The sequence below is a fragment of the Vanacampus margaritifer genome, chromosome 6 (genome assembly GCF_051991255.1).
Source record: "Vanacampus margaritifer isolate UIUO_Vmar chromosome 6, RoL_Vmar_1.0, whole genome shotgun sequence".
In the NCBI taxonomy this organism is placed as follows: domain Eukaryota; kingdom Metazoa; phylum Chordata; class Actinopteri; order Syngnathiformes; family Syngnathidae; genus Vanacampus; species Vanacampus margaritifer.
This window is the reverse complement of record NC_135437.1, coordinates 21,287,444-21,310,055: the sequence shown is the minus strand read 5'-3', so window position 1 is coordinate 21,310,055 and position 22,612 is coordinate 21,287,444. Positions and strand designations below refer to the sequence as shown.

The 22,612-nt window shown below is 37.2% G+C and overlaps 1 protein-coding gene across 3 annotated transcripts in view; it reads left to right on the top strand.

Annotated features, from left to right (window-relative positions):
* The window catches only part of kcnq1.2 (potassium voltage-gated channel, KQT-like subfamily, member 1.2), a 172,031-nt gene that overhangs the window by 88,936 nt on the left and 60,483 nt on the right, over positions 1-22,612 (top strand). For all 3 annotated transcript variants that reach the window (XM_077569492.1, XM_077569493.1, XM_077569491.1), the window contains 4 exons: positions 14,003-14,078; positions 15,770-15,864; positions 17,305-17,345; positions 20,271-20,332. In XM_077569492.1, the coding sequence (XP_077425618.1) occupies positions 14,003-14,078; positions 15,770-15,864; positions 17,305-17,345; positions 20,271-20,332 (274 nt within the window). The remainder of the gene's footprint in view (positions 1-14,002; positions 14,079-15,769; positions 15,865-17,304; positions 17,346-20,270; positions 20,333-22,612) is intronic.

Here is a 22,612-nt window from a genome sequence, read left to right as displayed (position 1 = left end):
TATTTATTTGCTGATTCTTTTTTTTTTTAAATATTTTATTTTCTAATTGATCCCGATCCTCCACAAATAGCGGCTGTCCAATGTATTAGATAACTTTTGCGGAGTATTTCAGTAAATTTAAGATTTAAGAATATGTATTTTTGTAACGTTTAGGGAGTATTTTGTAGATTATTTAGGCAACTTTTCAGTAAGATTGAGTATTTTTAGTAACTTTTTGGGAGTGTTTCGATAGATTTGATCATATTTAGTTAACTATTAAGAAGATTTTCATACATCTTAGGGAGTATTTCATAGATTTACAGTATTTGTGTAACCAGTAGTTTTCAGAGTATTTTGGTAATTTAAGGAGTGTTTCAGTAGATTTGTCTATGAGTTATTAGGTTACATTGTACATGAACACTTGGTCCTATTTTTTAATATTGGCAATTATGGTAGTACTTGTAGAGCCAAGTATTTTGTTTATGTGTTACTTAGTTTAAAAAGTTTGAGAACCACTGTTTTAGAGTATTGACTTGGTATATAAGGCTAATTAAAAGCAGACTAAAATGCGGCGAAATTATCAATCAACACTCACATTCCAGTTTTGCAACTGTAGACCAACCATAATAAGTCATTCATATTCACCACTGCTTGTGTTTATGGTGCCCAATGAAATAAGCATGACATCACTCGAGTGGGTTGCCTTTAAGCCTTGACGTGCCAAGCAGTAATCATAAGCCATGTCGGCCCCCCATAGCGGAAAGCAGGGACAAAGAGAGGCTGACCGTTGTCGCAAAGCCTAATTAAAGGAGCCAAATTAAATGTCAGCCGGCCCTCCCCCACTCAAGGCCGAGTCACGCATGACACAGTTTCATGTACACCTTCACTCGGGAAAATAAATAAATAAAAATGTTGTAAAATAACTCCAAATTTCAATTACAACAATGTTTGGTAATAATAATATAAGTGGCGCAATTCAACTAAATTGGCCAATGAAAATTGGCTTTGCTGCAGTTCACAACAAAGAATAATTTATTCATAAATTATTTATTTTTCCAGTTTTTCCAATTTAACTGTTTTAGGCCAAAAACTCCAAGTTGAGTTGTTGGTTGTCCTCCTTTTGTCTTTCCTCCATGTCCACCCGCATGGACCAGGCCCGGGGTTAAGTCTGGTGTGTGACCAGCACGACCGGCAAGCCCTTAGCCACCCCCTCCCTGACATCCAATGGTGGTCCATGCGTGTTGGCATGACCGAGCATGTGCTTGGATTATTGGAACACTATGAAAGAGAAATGGCCAATTTAATCCAAAAATGGCGGCTTCATGTCAGCGGGTTATCCTAGAAAATGACTTGGGCAGGGTAGGGGGACAAATTAAAAGGTTCAGGCAACCCCCCCCCCCCCCATTCCCCCCAAAAAATGCTCTCCGTGCGTGGGGAAACTCTGCACCCCCGCCCGAGTGGCAACAATAAATAGATTCTTTCTCTAACATGCTTAATCCTGCTAAACAGCAACAAATCCTATTAGGCCATGAATGATAAATCCTTCCAATTCCTCCCCCATGCAGCCGAGAAGAAGGACCCAAATCGCCCTCCTCCTCTTCCTCCTCCTTCATGATCGTGCAGACACGCTAGAAAGCGGTCGCCAATCACATGGCCGGTCCAGACCGCATAAAGTGACTGAACTGAAAGAGCTTTTAGTTGATCATCAGAGTCTGGAAGAAGTTTTATTGTACAAATCAAGCGCATCCACATGTGAATTTGTACACTTGTCAAACTGCTCACCTCGTGTGCTTGCCTTGACAACATAGGAGCAGTATTATATACACATAGAGTTTCACAAGTGAATCGTATAAATATTGTATTCTTTTTAGAGGGTGGGGGTAATATTTCGAGAAAAAAAACTCGCAAATTTGCGACTTTATAAAGTGCCAGACTTGCGAGAAAAAAACTCGGAAACTTACGAAAAATACACGTAGCGTACTACTCGGAAGTTTGTGCCAATACTTTTTGGTCAGGTTTTCAAATAAAGAGATAGTAATTGCTTTGGCAGAGATTAGCGCCAAAGACGCCTGGCTTTGCGAAGGTCCACACACCCTGAGGATCAAGCATTTAAATTCATTTGTTCAAATGTATACTGTATTTACTCGTACATTTATGTTTCCAGAATTATTATTTACACATTCATACATTTTTTTTTTTTGTACAAGTAGCTAAGTTGATGTGTTGGAATTTACTTACATGCTAAGGTATGCTAGGTTCTGATTGGTTAGTGTTAGTCAGCTGATAGTGGATCAGAAAGTGTTGTTGCTCTAGCTGCCGCGTAAGACGAGTAAAGTTTACGTTAAGAATGAATCTGTCTCCATCCTGCCTTTTCATTTTATAAACGGTGTCCCATTAACCACCAACGAATCCTCACATTAAACTATAGCTACGCTACATTTATTTGTCGTAAGTTTTTGATTTTTTTTCTCGCAAATTTGCTCCTTTATAAAGTCGCAAATTTGAGACTTTATTAAGTGGCAAATTTGCTATTTTTTCCCTCGAAATATTACCCCCCCCCCCCCTTCAAATTATCGTAGTATGTCGCTGTGATACTTTTTTTTTCTTTCTACTCGTATGGATACTATTTGTTAGCCCCCCTATGGCGTTTGGCATTATGTGTTAGCATTAAGCTAGCAGACTAAGGGAAAGTTATATAGCTATTTTAAATAAACAACATGAAATTATCTTTGTTTTATGTTTAGTTTGACAGTAAACTTTAACCAAGTGCGGCAGCTTGAAACCAAACTTCTACTTGTTGTGAAGTGGAAATAAATACCACCACATCCTACTCATATTTCATATTTGTACTTGCAAGTAATAAAAAAATCGGAACAAAGTCTTAAGTCGGGTGACTTGTATTTAAAAGTATATATTTAAAAAAAAAAAAAAAAAAAAAAGCCCAAAAGCTAGCAAAGAAAAAGATGTGATACAGAAGAAATGCAACCACATTCAGCATAATAGAAAGTTGTATTTTGAAATTGTTTTTGTTCCTGTGCTATCAAAATATTGCTTTACATGAAACCGGTCCAAGGGGCAAAAACTAAAACAAAAACAAAACCCCCCACTTTTGCAGTTTTAGACTCTACCCAAGCTCTTATGCTCATGCGAGCTTGGGTCAACTTCTGCTACACACCGGAAGTATGATAATAGCTTGAGGATGTGAGACTAATGGCTATGTTATGTACTAGTTAATAAAAGTGAAGTGGTTAATATTAGTGGTCTGGCAATAGTACAATTCAGTAGAATTTGAAACAAAATCAGCTAGAGCAATATCTCTAATCTGTTTGTTTGAAATTGCATTTTGAACAGAATTGGAGTTAAAATGTTCAGAACCTCGGTTTCAAAACCAGTAGTTGCATTAAACTGTGTGGAATACTTAAGTTCCATAACAGGAAGACATGGAAGGGCCGAGATGGCGTAACTGTCGGACAAAGGGGGTCTATCATACAAGTGACGCAGCACAGGTGTCTGTTCTGGTTTTCTGGCCGGTGTACAGTGGCCACATTGTTCAAGGGGCACTTGCTGTGTGTTTTGGGGTGTGGTCCGCCGCATTACTCTTGCTTTCATGAAGTCTGCTTATGAAGCAATGCGTCCAATTATGGGCAAAGCGCTTCTAAGGTTTCCAGTTGGCAAGGATATTGTTAGTCATGTATGTCTCATGTCAGTTTTTTTTTTTTTTTACCTAACAAAACAGTAGTTTTACTCATTCACTCCCAACCATTTTCACTGAAGTAACCCCCTTCGCTCCCAGCTGGTTTACTGGATTTTGACTGATTTTGTAAGGCCCACAGAATATTGTGTTCTATTGCCAGTCTTTTCTTTAATCGGGGGAAAAAAAAGTATACAGTATTTGGATCTGTTTCTGTTTTGCAGCAATTCGCGTTAGAATATAGCTAAGTTTCATCGTTATTCACAAATCTGTTGAAAACACTGGGGAAAAGAGCTTGTTGCATCATGGCCCTGGCTGATCTCTTATACTCTCCAGCTACCTGCTGGCCGTTTTTGTAATAGCTACCATTGCTATAAGCCACCTCTTCAGCTCAGAAGCTGCATCAAAGCCTTTTGTATGCTCTAGCATAAACGTATAAATGTTTTTGGCAGTCAAGGACAAAGTATTAAAAACGTATTTATACGTTTTTGGGTTTAAGCAAAACAGTCAAACAAAAAGATCAAGTCTAATTTGTATAGGACAATAATTTGACTCAAAACATGTTTTAGTAAGACATCTGGCACTGTTTTATTTGTGGAAAAGTCATTGAACAAAAATGTCACCTTGAAAAATGAGTGTACAATTTCTGCATATAACTTAATTTGACCATATCTGGTAGCTTGACCAACATGATTTCCCAAATGACTGAAACACCTCAGGCCATTTGTTTACACGTAGAGGAGTTCTGTCTGTTCCTATTATTATGGACTAGACTGCGTTTGCAAAGGCGTCAAGTGGCATTCAGTCGTCATTAGTGGACTCGTTAGATGTGCGCTCCGCTCCAAGTTTCTGCCGGCGGGGCAGAGAGAAGAACTGTCTCTGATCCCCGCCGGTAATAACAGGCTAGGACATGAAGCGTGGTCATTACAAACACAGACGGGGCGTGTCTCAAGGCGGCGACACGTCCACCGTCTCATCTGTAATGACACGTTTGAGGTGTGCAACTGTCAATGAACAATGCGACATACAGCAACTTCCCTCAATCCACTTCAGCAATTCAATAACATCTGCCGTTTAAGACAGATTTAGGCACTTCCTGGTTCAAGAGAAACCCAGGGTCAACAACAATGTCTATCTAGAGCAGAGGTGGGCAATCTCGGTCTTCGAGGGCCGGAGTCCTGCAGGTTTTGGAGGTTTCTCACTTCCAACACAAGCTGATTCCAATCAGCAGGATCGATATCAGGCTTGTGCAGAGCTTGCTGATGAGCTGATCATGTATCAGCTGCGTCGGAGAAGGGCAGCATGCAAAGCCTGCAGGACTCCGGCCCACCTCTGATCTAGAGTATTTATTATGTATGTATGTATTCAGTTGGCATTTTCAATAAGAAGGAGTCTCTTTTATTACAATCACATTTACATTTTGTTGAAGGACAACAACAATTTATACAAAGTGCAAGTGCAAAGTTTCTGAATTTTGTGAATGGGTTATTTCAAATTTCATGGGAGTGACAGAAAATGTCCTTCAATTCTGGAAGAGCCATACGATAGAATTTATATATATATATATATATATATATATATATTAGGGGTGTTAGAAAAAATCGATTTGGCAATATATCGCGATATTACACCGTGCAATTCTCGAATCGATTCGATATGCGGCCGAATCGATTTTTAAACATCAATTTTTATGGGAATATTCAACAAAATGTCTTACTTGGGGTTAGGATTCACACATTAGGCATGGAAGAATGTTACATTAATGGAACATTAAGCCTTAATATTTTATTTCAGTGCTGTTCAAACATGAAACAGACTTCGGACACTGAAACAGACACTACACACTCGCAGCCTCGCACCCTTCAACGGGAACGCGCAACCGAGGGGCACAAAGGCGGGAGCGCAAGTGCTGGGACGCGGCCCACGCGTCGCAAACCGGAAACAAAAACAAAGTTGATGGGTGAAAACCCGGAAGTCCCGTTTCCTCCGTGGCATGTAGTCCATAACCAGACCTTAACCCAAATAGATGCATTTTACCTCCTGAAAGGAGAAACCCTCAGAAACAAACAAGAACTGGCAGGCTTGATGCACAAGTAAGGCTTATGCCACCAAATAGTAAATTAGTTATTCATAAAGTTATTCACTTTACTTTCCTTTCATAATGTCTGTTCCAATACTTTTGCTAACTTGAAAAGCACTCTGCTTAACACATCTGAATGAAAATACCATGAAACAAAAGCTGGACTTCTAAACTTTTCTCCGATATTCCTCATTTGATATGAAACCCAAACGTCTGCAGTGTACAGACGCTCCCCACCTTACGAACGAGTTACGTTCCGGACGATCGTTCGTAAGGTGAATTTGTTCGTAAGTTGCTTCAGTGCTATATTTTGTATTATAACTTATGTTTAAAGCCTATATAAGTATATTGAAGGTTTATATAAGTATGTTTAAGGCTTGTACAAGTAACCTGCATTGGTTTGTACTGAAAAAAACTTAATAAAATGGAGAGAATACGTACAGTACTGTACTGTACTACGTATGTTAGAGAGAGAGAGCGAGACACACACACAGTATGTACATGTACGTAATAAGATAAATAAAATGAAGTTTAACTTACTTTTGGAAGATGTACTCGATGCTTGAGGAGATGATGGAGGAGGAAGAGGAGGATTTTATATCATGAGAGGGTCTTCGTCGTCGCTGGAATCGGCTTCAAAAGTTACATCCTCCTTCAGTTGGACCGGCGTTTCTTCCTCCTCCTCCTCGCCACGTTGCTCAGCCTCCAATGAGCTCTCACAGCGCCAAGCGTCGGTATTAGCGGCGGAAAGAAGCACTACACGGAAAAAGGCGCGCATACAAAATCTAACTTACAGCATTTCTTTCCGAACATTTTTCGACATACTGTACGCGCAGACATGTTCGTATGTACCGTTGTTCGTAACTCGAATGTTCGTAAGTAGGGGAGCGTCTGTACAACAAAAAGGAAGGAAATAAACTTGCCGTTCCAATACTTTTGAAAGGGACTGTAGATGCACTAGAAGCAAAGATGTAGTATTATGTACATGGATGCAGAAACTTTGACCTCCACTTTTGAGTCTAAAGAACATCATAGTCGAAGCGTGAGCGGGAACTTGCGGTAGTTACGGCACGGCTGCGCCGGCCGCATGTTGTTATAATTCATAGCACGCCGGCCTTCTGGCACGCCGCAACTTTTTGAGATCAAACACCTCTGAAAGAGCGTAGTCATCTTATCCCCGCGAGATGTGATAAAGGGACGTCTGTTTTGGGGGAGAACAGAAGGAGAGCACATCTCTTTGATGACCAAAGCACAGGCCATAAAGCTTATCTCCCCACTACACACACACACACATGCGCGCGCGCGCACAGCAGCAGCGCTACCGCTAGTACGTTGACGTCTAAGGCCGCTTGACTTATAGCGATTCGAAACACAGGATATTTGAAGATCCCCCCGCCGACTGTGATTTTTGATGGTGGGGGTGTGTCTTGGTCCTCACAATCTCTAAAGTGGCAATCTCAAAGTATTCATGGCTCCGATGTGTGTGTGTGGGGGGTGGGGGGATGGTGGTGGTGGGGGGGGTGTTAATAGACAAGGCCGCCTCTTGACTCACAGCAACTTGCAGTTGATTAAGAGTGAAGGAAGTGGCCTTTAATCCAAGGCTCATCCAGCTGGGAGCGGCCCAAACAGCAGCGGACAAAAGGGGAAGTGTATTAAAGTCAGTGTGTTTGTTGGCGTGTTACAGCCCACTTCCTTCATGTGTGTCGTAATGGCGGGCCAACCAGGACAACTTCCGGATGCTATTTTCGTGACTAGGGCTGCGCTTGGTGTGGCGGTTAGTTAGACCAGGGGGGGTTGATGGTGTTTGTAAAAAAAAAAAAAAAAAAAAGTGTGAACACAGCTGATTTCATTTACCGACACCTATCAAAGTGACTCCTCGTGGCGCAATGACAGGGTTGTTCGTTTTGTACCGTACATTATTTTTTTTTAAATGGGTCGATTTATAAAAAAATGATCCTCCCCAAAAAAAAGAGGTCGTTTTGTACAAAACAACTAAACCAATCAGGTTGATTTGTACAAAACAACTCATACAATATTAATTGTTCAACTATATCATTGTACACTATAAAAACAATTGGGTCAAGAAATAACCCAATTTGGGTTAGTAAAAAAATCATCATTCGGTCAATTTAACCCAACTTTTGTTGTTTTACACAAAACACTTTTTATGATTTTTGTACAAAACAACCAAATAAAATGGGTAAATCTGATATTAATTCTTGTACAGTCTAAAACGGCGTTAAAAGTAACCCAATTTGGGTAAAATAAATAAATAAAATAATAATAGTAATGAAAAAAATTACCAGGCCAATTACTAAAACGACCTCAAGAAATATAAAATGGGGTCGTTTTATACAAAACAACCAAACCAATTAGGTTGATTTGTACAAAACAATTTATATTGATTGTACAACTATATTAATTAACCAATTTGGGTTAATAAAAAAATGATCGATCCATTACTTGGGTCAATTTAAAACAACTTTCTGCATTGTTTTGCACAAAACATTTTTTATGACCGAAAAAAAATATTTTCATTTTATTTTTTGTACAAAACCAAAGAAAATTAGTAAATCTGATATTTTTATTCAGTCTAAAAACAGCTAGGTCAAAGATAACCCAATTCGGGTTTAATAATGATAACAACAATGACAAAAATACCGGGTTAATGACTTGACCCCCCAAAAAATATAAAATATAAAACAACCCTAAAAATCGGGTTGTACTTATATTATTGTACAACTACAGTATATTATTGTACACTCTAAACACAGTTGTGTCAAAAATAACCTAATTTGGGCCATCAAATGGACCAATCCACTACTTGGGTCAATATGACCAATCCAGAAAGTGTTTGTATTGGTCCGTTTGTGTCCCAACTTTTTATTTTTGAACACTAGCAAGGTTTTTATTTTTATTTTTTTTAATTCAGGTCTACAGGTAGTTGGTGTAAAAACTTTGACAACCATTGTTCTATAGTATTCATTTTGGGCTATTGAACGCGCGTGTGCATCCGCGTCAAATGCAGGAAACAGGAGGAGGAGGCGGAGGAGTTCTTCTTCCTACATGTGTTCTCTCTCCCAATTAGATTCCAAGCCACAAAAAAAAAAAACATGAGTGAGGAAAGCAAAGGATGTTCTCGGTGGTGGTGGAGTGTGGGGGGGGACAATTTTCTTTCCTCAAAAGTCGAGAGGGCCTCATTCTTTTCATCTCGGTATTGTTTGTGTGAATTTCCTCCTATGTATCCAAGGCAGGAAAAAGGACAAAAACAGCACACACACACTTTGATGTTCATGTTTTATGCTCCCATGTCAAAGCGTTGTCTCTTAAGTCCTTTTGTTGCCCCAGCGCCTAATTAAGACCTCAGAGCGACTTGTTGACTCCACAAAGACTCGTGTTTGGGCAGTGGGAGGGTGCGTGCGTGCATGTGTTTGTGTGCATGTGGGTGTGCCTGCCTTGACTGGGACATAGCTGGAGCGCAACATGGATTAGGCCCCACACACACACACACACACACACACACACACACACACACCCGCGCAACATACAAAAGCATGGGCTCGCACACAAGAATGGAGTCATTCATTTACTGTTTGAGGGCCGCTCAAGTGGAGTGTAACAGCAGCCGCGCTGAGCGCTCTTGCGTCGCTAACTCCTGCTCACAAGCAAACCATTTTTGGTCGAACGGAATAAGCCTTTAATCATCAGACAAATTCCGGATTCACATCGACAAAGTAGAGCATAATAACGTGGTCAAAAAGCCTACAAGTGACACCAAGCGATAAGAATTAATGAGGACATTCAAACATATGCATGCAGTGTGAAGCGCTGAAGGAATTATAAACCTACTCGGGGGCTCTGAGCTCTGTCGATAGAGCAGGGTTATTATAGTTTGGGAATTTTTCACTTTAGTTAGTTTGCATTTCGTTTTGAGTTTTAAATTTAATTAGTTTTAGTTATTTCAGAAATACTTAGTTTTAGGGGGCAGCACGGTGGCTGACTGGTTAGCACGTCCGCCTCCCAGTGCAGAGGACGTGAGAACGAGCCCGGGCTTCGGCCTTCCTGGGTGGAGTTTGCATGTTCTCCCCGTGCTTGCGTGGGTTTTCTCCGGGTACTCCTCGTTTCCTCCCACATTCCAAAAACATGCATGGCAGGTTAATTGAGCACTCCAAATTGTCCATAGGTGTGATTGTGAGTGTGGTTGTTCGTCTCTGTGTGCCCTGCGATTGGCTGGCAACCAGTTCAGGGTGTACCCCGCCTACCGCCCGAAGCCAGCTGGGATAGGCTCCAGCACCCCCGCGACCCTTGTGAGGAAAAGCGGTCAAGAAAATGGATGGATGGACTTAGTTTTAGGTAGTTTCAGTATAATTAAAAAAAAATTTTTTTATGTGTATTACTTATCATCCCCAAAGGCTCACGCATTAAATGAATTACTAAAGACTAAAACAAAGGACATATAGTTAGTTTTAGTTAGTTTTGTAAACATAAAATGTAGTTTCAGTTAGTTTTCGTTGTTTAAAAAGCATTTTCGTTTTTATTTTATTTCGTTAACAAAATTGTTTTTGGAATTTTAGTTTTTCCGTTAGTTTTAGTTTTTTTCGTTAGGTTTAGTTAACTAAAATAACCTTGCCGTAGACTCAGGTCAGTTAGTGGAACCAAAAGTTCAAAGCAAACATGGCGAAGCAGCATTTAGCTGTTATGCTGCAAGCAAATGGAATAAACTGCCAATAGAAGTGAAGTCATGCCCAAGAGTAAATGTTTTTAAATCCATGTTAAAAAAAAAAGTATCCTTTTTAGCCCATACCTAAGATTAAGGCCTTTCAAAGCATTTTGAAAATCATGTTTCCCAAAATCTTGTACTTGCACTGTGCATTATTTTAATAATTTTGAATGATGTGAAGCACACTGTATGAAATGCGCTCTATAAATCAAGCTGCCTTGTGCCGTTCCATATTGGGACTGTTCACGCTAAATGTTGACAGAAAGCAAACAAAAAGTGATGACATCACATTGCAGTTAATCCAACTTCTTATCAGATATGCTGCATAAACACTTATTGGCTTAACTTTGACACCAACAGATGGCTGAAAGGTCACCTGTCCCCGAGGGAGCTCACTCATACTAACTTAGAATGCAGAGGAACGAGGTTGAAACAGTACGAGCCAAGAATGTGAATGTAAATTCAATATTGTTACTGATAAAAGGTGAACATTTTTGAAATACATACTTGTCACACAAGTGTTAAAACAAATCAACCAACCCGATAGTGTGAAAAACTTAAGACTCGTTTTTAGCTTGTTTTTCCTCTTAGATCAATTATTCTCAAAGTATTTTTTGCATACTACTTTCAGTACGCAAATTAATTAATCAATTACAATTCTAATATAATGTACAGTTTTTTATTATTTTTTTATTTTACTTGTCAAGTACAGTGCATTTTTTAAGTAGACTTCAAATGTATTTAACTTTAAAATACAGTCTATTTGTATTTGTATCTCTAAGAACAGCTTTAAAAAAAATTAACTTCAGTATGCAATGTATTTTAAATAAATCAGTCTTTTTTTTTTCTTTTGAAGTGCAGTTTAGATGTTCAAACTGTTCATAATTTTTTTATGAAGTTTGAAGTTTTTTTAACTCTTTGACTGCCAGACGTTTTCAGAAAAGGGATGCCGTGGGTGCCAGCCGATTTTAAGCATTTTGACTGATCTTTCAAGGTCCATAGAAAATTATGTGTTTGGACTATGGAAACACACATACTGCCAAAACAAGATTGGACTCTCATCTTCCATCAGAAAAAAAAAAAGTTTGTTTCTACCTTATTCCGTTTTTGAGTAATCAACAATAGAAAATGGTTAGTTTCACCTGTTTTGAAAAAAACGTCTTTTAACGTCTTTGGCACTCCTCCATAGGATTTTACGAAACGTTATTTAACGTTTTTGGCAGTCAAAGAGTTAAATTAATCAATTCATTGTATGTATTTATTTTTATTTATGTATTTATATTTTATAGTTTATATATTTCTTAAATGTAAATAAATAATATATCAATAATATATTATATTATTATACTATATAAATAAAATATTTATTACATTAAAATTCAATTTATAACATTTATTAAAATATTTATTTTTAATTAATTCATTTATTTATTTATTTATTTATTTAGTTTACAATAGTCAAGTCAATTTATTTATCACACAACGATTCTCAAAGGACTTCACAGGCCCATAGTTAATAAACTCTCTCTCTCTCTCTCTCTCTCTCTCTCTCTCTCTCTCTCTCTCTATATATATATATATATATATATATATATGTCTGTCTTCTCCCTGGAAATCTTGCCAAGAATGATTTTGCATGAACGCATTAACACAGCTGTAACGGTTCCCCCCGTTCACATGACAATTTGAGGACAAAAGCAATTTGAAGCGTCGTGCGCTTGCGTTGTGCCTTTTCAATGTCTGGAATGAGCGCAAAGCCACACAAGTCAACAAAATGTTCCCTCCCGTGCTTCTATTTACTGTCGCAGGCTGCACAAATCATGCAAGCATGCAGCTGTCACACACAAGGACGTGCGCCTCCGAGAGAAAACAAACACACAAGTGCATGCCTTACACGCTAACTACAGTATGCGAGGATGACTTGCGTGCGCGTGTGTTGTTTGCATCTAGCGGTTTCTGCTCCAGCATTTAACTCCATACCAGTGGGCTGCCTTCTTTTTTTCTTTTTCTTTTTTCCTGCCTTTGTGTTGACACAGATGTTCTGCTATGAGAACAGGGGACATGCTTTTAGGGAGCCTTTCAATGCAAACCTGGCCTGTTTTTCCTCTCGTTGGCTTTGCACAAGACTGCAGATACATTTGGGAGTGGTCACATTTCAAATGTAAATGTGCATGTGCATGTGACATGCATGCTGGTAATTTGACACTTAGGAAAATGACACACCACCCTCTCGATATTTGATTTTTGAAACATTAACAAGCTTTTTTTCAGCACAGCGCCATCCACTGGATGTAGCAGCACACTTGTCGCAAATATTTTCACTCTTACATGCCACAACAAAAAAAGTAACAATTTAGGATTTTAACTAGGGGCGTCAGGCAATTAAATTTTTTAATTGTAATTAATCACATAACTTCAATAGTTAACTTACGATTCATCGCAAATGTTATATCTGTTCTAAATGTACAATAAAATATATTTTTTAAGTTTTCATACTCTTAAGATAAAAGTGGAAAAAAAAATTAAACTAATAGAAATATGGCAGCATCTTTTAGTCATTGATACAGTCATTTCATAATACTTCATCAATTATATTGATATTATTGTACATATACATATATAAATATATATATATATATATTTTTTTTTTTTTGTATGTGGGTGAGCATGTGCATGTGCGTGCGTGTGCGTGCGTGCGTGTGTGTATTCATCAGTTCACCTAAAGCCCATTAAAAAAAAATCCCATACTAATAATATAATATAATAATAAATTGCCAAATGCAATTATATTGATATTATATTTATATAATGATTTGTGTTTAGGTCACTAGATGGCATAATTGCATTTTTTTATTTTATTTTTTATTTTTTGCAGAATTGCATTTGTAAGACGTTGGTGACAGTCTAACATGAAATAACTGGAATTTCCCCAGTACAGGCTTACCAAATAAGGGGCAGTCATTAATAGCGCGTTAAAAATTACAACAACAAAAAAACTGTAAAACAAACAAACAAAAAAACTAGTGTGACATTGATTTGTATTGAGGTAATTTTTCTGCCACCAGATGGCATAATTGCATTTGTAAGATTTTGGTGACAGCTCAGTGCATTTTTCTTGTCATATTAAGAGCTAATCTTTAACGCAAAGTAACTTGTGAAATTCAGCACATTTTTAAAATTGCAAAATACAACTTGAGCCCAGTCTCCACAAATATATCTATTATTATTATGAAATTTATTACTGCGAAATTTTGACGTGGGCGTGTCTGTTGCGTTGCGAAAGGAATTCCCCCTGTACAGGCTTTTCCATGTAATGGCCGGTCATTAATTAAAAAAATTTGTGGCGTTAAAGGAACTTTAAATTAACTCAAAATTAACATACTAATTTTGACATCCCTAATTTTAACATGCTGTACATTGTTTGACCTCATTGTGTTTTACTTTTTGTGATGTTTTCTACTAAATGAAAAATCGTCTCAATGAAAATAGATGAATAAATAAACAATTTGATGAGGATGATTATCTGTCACAGGTTGTCTCACGCCCAGAGGTCCGCAGTGAAAGTCCTGCGTCGCATGCAGTACTTTGTGGCCCGCAAGAAGTTTCAGGTAAGCGAGAGGGAGCGCATACATTTTGTGTTCTGTTGCGGTTGCACAGTAAGTGGAGTGGGGAGGAGTGTGGGGGGGGGGGTTATTCCCGAGAGGACACATCAGCTGCACTGTTGCTGTGCATATGTAGATCTGTGTGTGTTGGAATTAATATTTAAATACCTCAAATCCTGCCACCTGCATGTGTGCTTTTTTTTTGGTGCCAAGTTCACACTAAATATCAATGACAATGAAACCGGTGCTTGTTGCTATGGAAACATGTTAACATGATTACTGTCAGCACAAAACACAAACTCAAACAGGAACGCGGCAATTGCGGTCGTAATGTGAGCGTGTAAAAACAAGTGCGACCTCTTAAGTGTCCTGCAGCTTCAGCATGTCAGTGAGCATGTAAACAATTAGCATCAAGTGTAAAACTATGTACAACAAATTCAGTTTATTTGGATGTATGAAGTAGCACATGTCTTTGTTGTGTCCGTTTTTTGGTGTGTGTGTGTGGTTATGTTTGAACTTTTTTTTAATCGACAAAAAAACTAAGATGTGAACTAGTTTTTCATGTTCAAAAGCAATCGGACAAAGTTGCTCCATATGGCTAAAGCTAAGTTAAGTAACACAGACAGAAACATTTGGGCATTTAAAATATCCTATTTTTGCTTTTGATTTGATTTGATTTGGATAACCATAGAAAGAAAAATGTAACGACCTACAAAAGTGGGATACATGTCTTCGTCCTGGCTACTCAGTACAACATGGCTAAGCTAACTAGCAGTAGCACAGACTGAAACCCGTTAGCATTCAAAATATTAACATCACTCTGTTTTGTTTAGAATTTTTTGGTGATGACAACCACAGCAACATAAATTTAACTTACTGTTAAGTATGAAAGTGGTTTACGTCTCTGTCCTGGCTGCTCAGTAAAATATGGCTACGGCTAAGCTAAGTACCACAACAGAACATTGAATTATTAAAAGTCCCTATTGAAAAAACCTGAAGGAATGGCGCTAAACGCCATACCAGCCTGAAGCTCCGGTCCATACACCGGCTATCTAGTCGGGCTTAATAAATTAATTAAAGAAAAAAACTCTCCACCTCGTTATTCTGCTACTTGATGCGCTAGAAGTCTCGGTTGACAACGGGGCGCTCTAGCCCAATCTCGCCACCGAGCACAGGAGTCAATGCAATAAATACAATAGCCTTCTATAACACACATTAGCTCATGCAAACACGTTGCGATGAGTACAGCTTCTCGCGCGTTGTTTAGCGAGTAGTGTGTGTGTCTGTGTGTGTGTGTGTGTGTGTGTGCATGTTTTCAATTAGGGCCCTTATAAGTGATCTCAGCTGCAGCCTAAAGAGTTCACCGGGTTCCTTCTGACGGCGCTTGTATCCACGTCACACCAAACAAAGCTGTGAGAGGACCCTAATGCGATTGCTTTCTACATTACCGTGCACTTGTCACTTTACGCGGCGCACACACACACACACACACACACACACACACACACAAACTGAGTTAACAATGAACCCGGTGCACCCGTGGGGGTTGGGCATGGTTTTTAGGGACCGAGCATCAGTGCAGGGTTAACAATGGCTTTTGTATCCCTTCTCTATATGTTTGTGTTTGTGTGTGTGTGGCTGTATTTTGATATGTGTGTGTGTGTGTGTGTGTGTGTGTGTGTGTTTGTGATCCACAGCAAGCACGCAAGCCCTACGATGTGCGCGACGTGATCGAGCAGTACTCGCAAGGTCATCTCAACATGATGGTGCGCATCAAGGAGCTGCAGAGAAGGTGCGGCCTTTTTAAAAACTTTTTTTTTAACGTCACTTAAGTGTTTTTTTCTCTTTTATGCCAGTTATGAAATGCGAGCAGCACTTTTTTTTCTTTTTTTTTTAACAAGCTTCCCACTCTCTCATTAGACAAAAAATGGAAAAAGTCCAAACGTCCTCGAAACAAAGTCTTCATTAGACAACCATTTTCATCATTTTCAGTGAAACAAATCTCTGTTGTTAGAATTCTGTCTACAACATTAAATTCACACAATAATGTTAATATTTATTTAAAAAACAAATGGTATGTAGACATTTTATTTTAATATTGTCTACTAAAATTGGCCCAAAAAAATGAACAAATTTATGAATAAAACAAACAACTCAAATGTGAAGGGACAGGGTTCTTTTTGGACAACAACATGTACAATTATTATATATATTTTTTTTAAATTAAAAGAGTACTGTACAATTTATCCAAAGAAACAAGTACATAATTCAGAAGTAAAAAAATTATGTACTTGTTTCTTTGGATAAATTGTACATAAATAAATTTATTATTATTATTATAAATTATTTTTAAATAAAATAAAAATCCCCAAATTTGTGGGATACAAGGACGCATAGATCATTTAAATGTAGTTTCAATACAAATAGTAGAAAGTAAATTATAAAAGCTTTATTTAATTACCATCTAGAACAAGGAAAATATATTTATCTTCATGTTTTGAATATAAATTTTACAAAGACTGAAAATGCAGTGAAAGATGCTTTTCCTACAAACAACAAAAATTGTTTTCAATGCAAATAGTATAGTAGTATGTTATTCATTATCCTAAACAACGAGCAAAAAAAGGAACATACAGTTTATTGGACATCAATAACATGTAAATGACAACCAAATAGTGCTACACATTCAATACAAATTTTGTTTTTTTTGGTTTGTTTTGTTTTTTCACAAAACAAAATGAATTCTGAATATAAGGTGGACGCAAAAATTTTGGAGATGTTTTTTTTTTATTTGTTTTTTTGGACAGCAGCAACGGGTAAGTAAATTAATTTCACTTTGAAAGGACAACATTGTACAGAATGGTTATTTTTAATTAAATGCAGTATTATGCAGCCGAAAGAGAATTATGGAGCCAAAAGTCACAACAAAAAAATTTCAATATAACTTTGTTCTATAATTTCGCAAACGCCTTGTTCTAAAACCTTCGCAAAATACAAGCAATATGTTGCAAAAGTACACAAAAGATCAACAGTCCACGTGTGCACATGAAACCCCTGGGGAAGAATACTGCTGGAATTTTCCATCTCATATTTTTTTTATTGTATGATTGATATATGTGTGGGTGCTGATATCCATATGTTTCATTTTATTGCCCTTTATACAGTACAGACCGGCGTGCGTGTGCGTGTGTCTCTCAACTCAGCTACTTTTGTCTTTTTCCCTCCTCCCTAGGTTGGACGGCACACTGGGAAAGCCGGGAATGTTCCTCCCAGGTAAACACAACTCAGTGTCCATCTGATATCTGACATCCGTCGAGCCTCAAGTCCGCTCGATGTTAATAAACTTGTGCTCCGTGTAAACCTGGCTGCACTTCCCATCCATCCGTTTTTAAGAAACCAGACGTACTCAAATGTGCTGTTTTAGCCACATCAACACCAAGAAGACTATGGAGGACCAAAACTGCCAAACATTTGAAATAAATCAATCAATAAAAGTGACAATAAAAATGGATATAAAAAAATATAATTCAAAAATTAAATATGAAAAATAAATATAAATGGAACTAAAAACACAATATATATATCCATAAATAAATACATTAAAAAAAGTAAAAATAAATAAAAAATGAGATAAATAAATAAAAATAAATGTGGAAATAAATACAAAAATAAATACATAAATAGAATTGAATATCAGTCAATAAATCAAAGCGCTCTGCTCTCACATTTATTTATTTCATGCTGCAGACGCTCTGCCAGGTCGAAATCTTATTAAAATAAGGGCGCGGTCCTAAGCGTGTCTTGTCCATTCTTCGAGCAAGTTGCGGTGACAGTGGACAAGATAGTCGTCCATTGCTAGAGCGCTTCATGCAAGCCGGCGAGACTTCCTTGTTCGCCGACCCGCTCATTCCACCGCCATTGAAAGGCAGTCTGCAACAGCGGGGTCCAACCCAAGACACGCTTAGGACCGTCCCCTCATTTCAATAACATTTCGTGCTGAAAGAGCGTCAGCAGCATGAAATGAATAAAAGTGAGAGCAGAGCGTTTTTTATTGATTGATTGATATTGAATTCTATTTAATTTTGTATTTATATTTATTTATATTTTTTTGAATCTCATTTTTATTTTTGAACTGTCACTATTTTTACATTTATGGTTATATATTTATATATATTTTTTGTTTTTATTTCCATTTACATTATTATTATTTTTTTAGTTTTTGAAATATATTTTTTCTACCCATTGTTATTTATTTATTTATTCATTCATTTATTTTCAATTTGGGCAGTTTTGGTCCTCCATAGAAGACGTCACAAGAGCTCAATTACATTTACTAACTTACTTTTTGGCCAACTTGCTTGCTGTGAAATTCCCTGCCACCAACCAGCCCAACACCCCCAAAAACTTGATCATCATCGTAATCTGAACACGAATATTCCCAAAATGTGATTCCACCCCAACCCGCGTCCGCTTACAGTGGCCATCATTCAGATATTTTACTATGGGTAAACATTTTTATTATATTTGTTTTTACTCATTCACTGCCATTGACGGTTATAGACGTCCAAAAATCATTTTAACTATTTCTATTACTAAGAGTATGAAAACCTAGATTTTTTTTATTGTACATTTAGAACAGATATAAAATTTGTGATTAATCGTGAGTTAACTGTTGAAGTCATGCGATTAATTACGAGTAAAAAAAAATGAATCGCCTGACGCCCCTAATTTTTAATAATCATCTTGTCAGGCAATTTTTTTTTAAAATTGTAATTAATCGCATGACTTCACTAGTTAACTCACAATTAATCACATTTTTTTTTATATGTTCTAAATGTACATTTTCATACTCTTGTTAACAAAAATGGAAAAAAAATGTTAAACTAATAGAAATAGTTCAAATGAATTTTTGACGTTTATAGCCGTCAATGGCAGTGAATGAGTTAATTGTACTGCATGTTAAGCTGCCTTAGAAGTGTCAAGACACTTCACACATCTTTTTTTTATTTATTTTTTTACATTAAATGTGACACAAGTACAACATTTAATCAGCCAACTAATGACATTTTGTTATAACATGAAACACTAATTAGTTGAGCAGATAATTGCAAATGCAGGTGTTGTAAGAATCTTTCAAATAGTCATAGCCACATGCAATACGACAAAAAAAAGTTCATTTTGTTTCAGGTAAAGTATTTCAAAAAGCCAAAGGAAAACACAAAACACACAATTAGATAGAATCCTTTCATGCTGGCTGAAATGAAAGAAAGGCATCACAAACAATTGAGGATAGTTGCAGTTATTAATGTACCATGTTGAGGAAAAAAATCTTTGTTTTTGTCTTAACATTTGTCCAAAATAAATAAATAGATAAATCCCCCGCCAACTGTTACACTGCTTCCTTCCTCTCCTTCATTTTGGTCCAGTTGCCGGGTGCTCTGTAAACATCCCTTGGCTGACCCGCGCCACTCGCATAGTTAGCTATTGGGACTGTAGGAATTACAACAGAACATTACACCAGACCTCTTTAAAAAAAAAAATTTACCCCATCCAAACATTTACTTTTAAGTATAAGATGAAACAAATGGTATTGTTTACCATTTGTGTCAAAGAAAAGCTAACACCAAATCAATAAAATGAAAAGTATATAATAACATTGTTTTTAATTGTATTTTATTTTTTTTATTTATTTTGTAATAAAATGTAAAAATAGGTACATTAAAAAACATTGTTTTTATTTTATTTTTATTTGTATTTATTTTTTGCATTTTCTTGCATATTACATAAATTCATGTAATGTGCAAAAAAATACAATTAAAATTACATAATAAAATTAAAAAAAACAATTATTATTATTAGATGTATTTATTTTTACATTTTATTACTAAATAAAAAAATAAATTAAATTACAATGTTATTATATAGTTTTTACATTTATTAATTTTTACTGTGCATTTATTTATTGTTCTGTTTATTCGTGTAATGTGCAAAAATTTAAACAAAATAAATAAAATAAAACATTATTTTATGGTTTTATTTTTACATTTTTGCACACACATTTGACACATTTTGTCACTGACCAAATACATAGCTTCGTCTGCTAGCTTAATGCTAACACAATGCAGGAAGATTATTCCGTGAGGCTAAAATGTGCTTATCAAAACATTTAGATGTAAATGTTTATCTTCCCTTTGCCAGGTAAAGGGGAAGATAAAGAATTCCCGACAATCGGAGCGCGACTGATCCGGCTGGAAGATAAGGTACGTGCGGCGCACTCCGGGTATCGGTTTGTTTCGTCCTGTCACGCTGACAGTTTCGATCACGTGCTTGGACTTTGCAATATTCTACTGAATTGTTCCTGTGCTGCTTATTGACTGCCATTGGGCAGGCGTGTTCTGAAGGCCGCTATCGGTGTCGTTATCCGCCACAGACATTCAAAAACTCAAAAACTTCAAAAGGCAAAATATGTTTGTCCTTTCACCACCAGGAATTTCTGCTTAACAGGCAGTTTGTGGTTAAGACCATTTCACTTGTTTCTAGTATTTTTTGCTTTCAAATGGATGGGATCTTAAAACAGTATTGCACCTTTTTATTGAGATTTTATTACTGAATATTTCTAGCTCAAAACTTGAAACGTCAGTGTTTTAGCAGGCGGCTGCATGTGCTAAAATTAACTGACGCTATATGTTTCTAATGGCCGCATTGTACTACTTACTTTCTACACTGGGAGGCAAGACAGGTGAAGAGAAGAGGAACAAGGATGTCCTTGTTTTCCACCAATCATACCCACTTTTAGTAACAGTATCGAATAGGGGTGAGAATCTTTGAATGTCTCACGGTTTGATTCAAGTCCAATTTTTGGGCCTGCGATTTGATTCAGAATGATTTTTGATTCAAAATGATTTGATTGACAATGATTTTTGCTTCTTTATAGATGTGCAAGGAATCGTAATGATCTACTCCAGTCTGACTCGCTAATGCTAATTAGCGCGCTACTTGCGGCACTTTTATTATTCAAACGAACTCAAAAATCAATTCAAAAATCTATTCTCATAAGAATCGCGATTCTCATTTAGTACAATTCAGAATCGATTTTAAATGTCCCAAAATCGATTTTATTTAAATTAATTTATACTGTCTTGCCTTTGTCTGTGTGTGCCTTTATTTGGAACGCTGTTCATGTTGTACCCGGTTTGGCCACTCAGGGGCAGTGTGGTTCCACGCGCTCTAATACACTGTTAAGTTGTAGCCACATTAGAGAGTAGAAGGAAAAAGTCACGATCAAGTTGTTCCAATAAAAGTTTGTTTTTTTTACAGCGTGGAGCCGTTTGAGAGATAAAAGTGTCGCGAGTAGCGCGCTAATTAGCTTTAGCGAGTCAGGCTGGAGTAGATCATTACAATTCCTTGCACATCTATAGATTGAAGCAAAAACCAGTCAATTAAATCATTTTGAATCGAAAATCCTTCCTAATCGAAAATCGATTCCGAATCAAATCGTAGACCCGAAAATCGGAATCGAATCGGGAGACATTCAAAGATTCCCACCCCTAGTAAAAACGCACACATTTTCAGAAATCTGTCTTTTTTCCCAGCCTATATATGTGTATTTGCTTAAAGAAATCTTTACCAAGTCAAATTTCTCTATTAATTGTGCAGATAATTTGACCTAAATGAAGTTTTGGATTCCTCACGCCATTCCTTTTTTTGTTGTTGTTAGTTTAAAGCTTGTTTTTGTGCTGTGGCGCCAAGCGGAGTGGCGACAGTGTGATGCCAGTGCGATGTCTGTCTGTCTGTCTGTCTGTGCCTTGGTGCCAGTTCTCCACTGTGGCATTTGCACCCGTTGAACCGGTGCGTGCTTGCGCCGCCGCTCGCTTTTTGCTTTCCACGCCCAAATGATAGGGTGCGAAGCGTGCCGCTCGGGCGCGCGGCTGGCTGTTTGTTTGCGCTTGGCGGCGGAAGTTTGGGAGATGTGCACTCCAGTGTGTGCGTGTTTACGAGATGACTTTTCTACTCATCCAATTCAAGCTTTGAAACTTTTTACAATCTCGCACATTCAGAAGAGCCTCGCCTACCTGTGACTCATCTCTTTACAACCGCACGCGCTCACAAATGCACACACGCACACAATTGCAGTAGCTTTAAAAAGCAGGGTTTTTTTCTGTACCTCTAGAAACATGGCCTCCCGATTTGCTGGTCATTATCAGGGTGAGAAATTTGAATGAAAAAGTATTCAAAACATATTCATATAGTGTAAATGCTTTTAAATTCAGTTTTAAAAAAACAACAACAATTATGCTCTTTTCCCATACCTGATGATTAAGGTCTTTCAAAGCATTTTGAAAATCATGCTTTCAAAAATCTTGTGCTTTCATTGTACGCTCTTTTAGTATTTTTAGTAAGCTTTTTTTTTAATTTTAATTACTTTACTTTGGTTTTAAATATTTATCTCTGTAACTTTTAAATGGTGTACTTTTAATTACGGTAAATATAGCACGCATTGACTTCCTCCACATATTGACTCGATTCACAAGCATGTTACA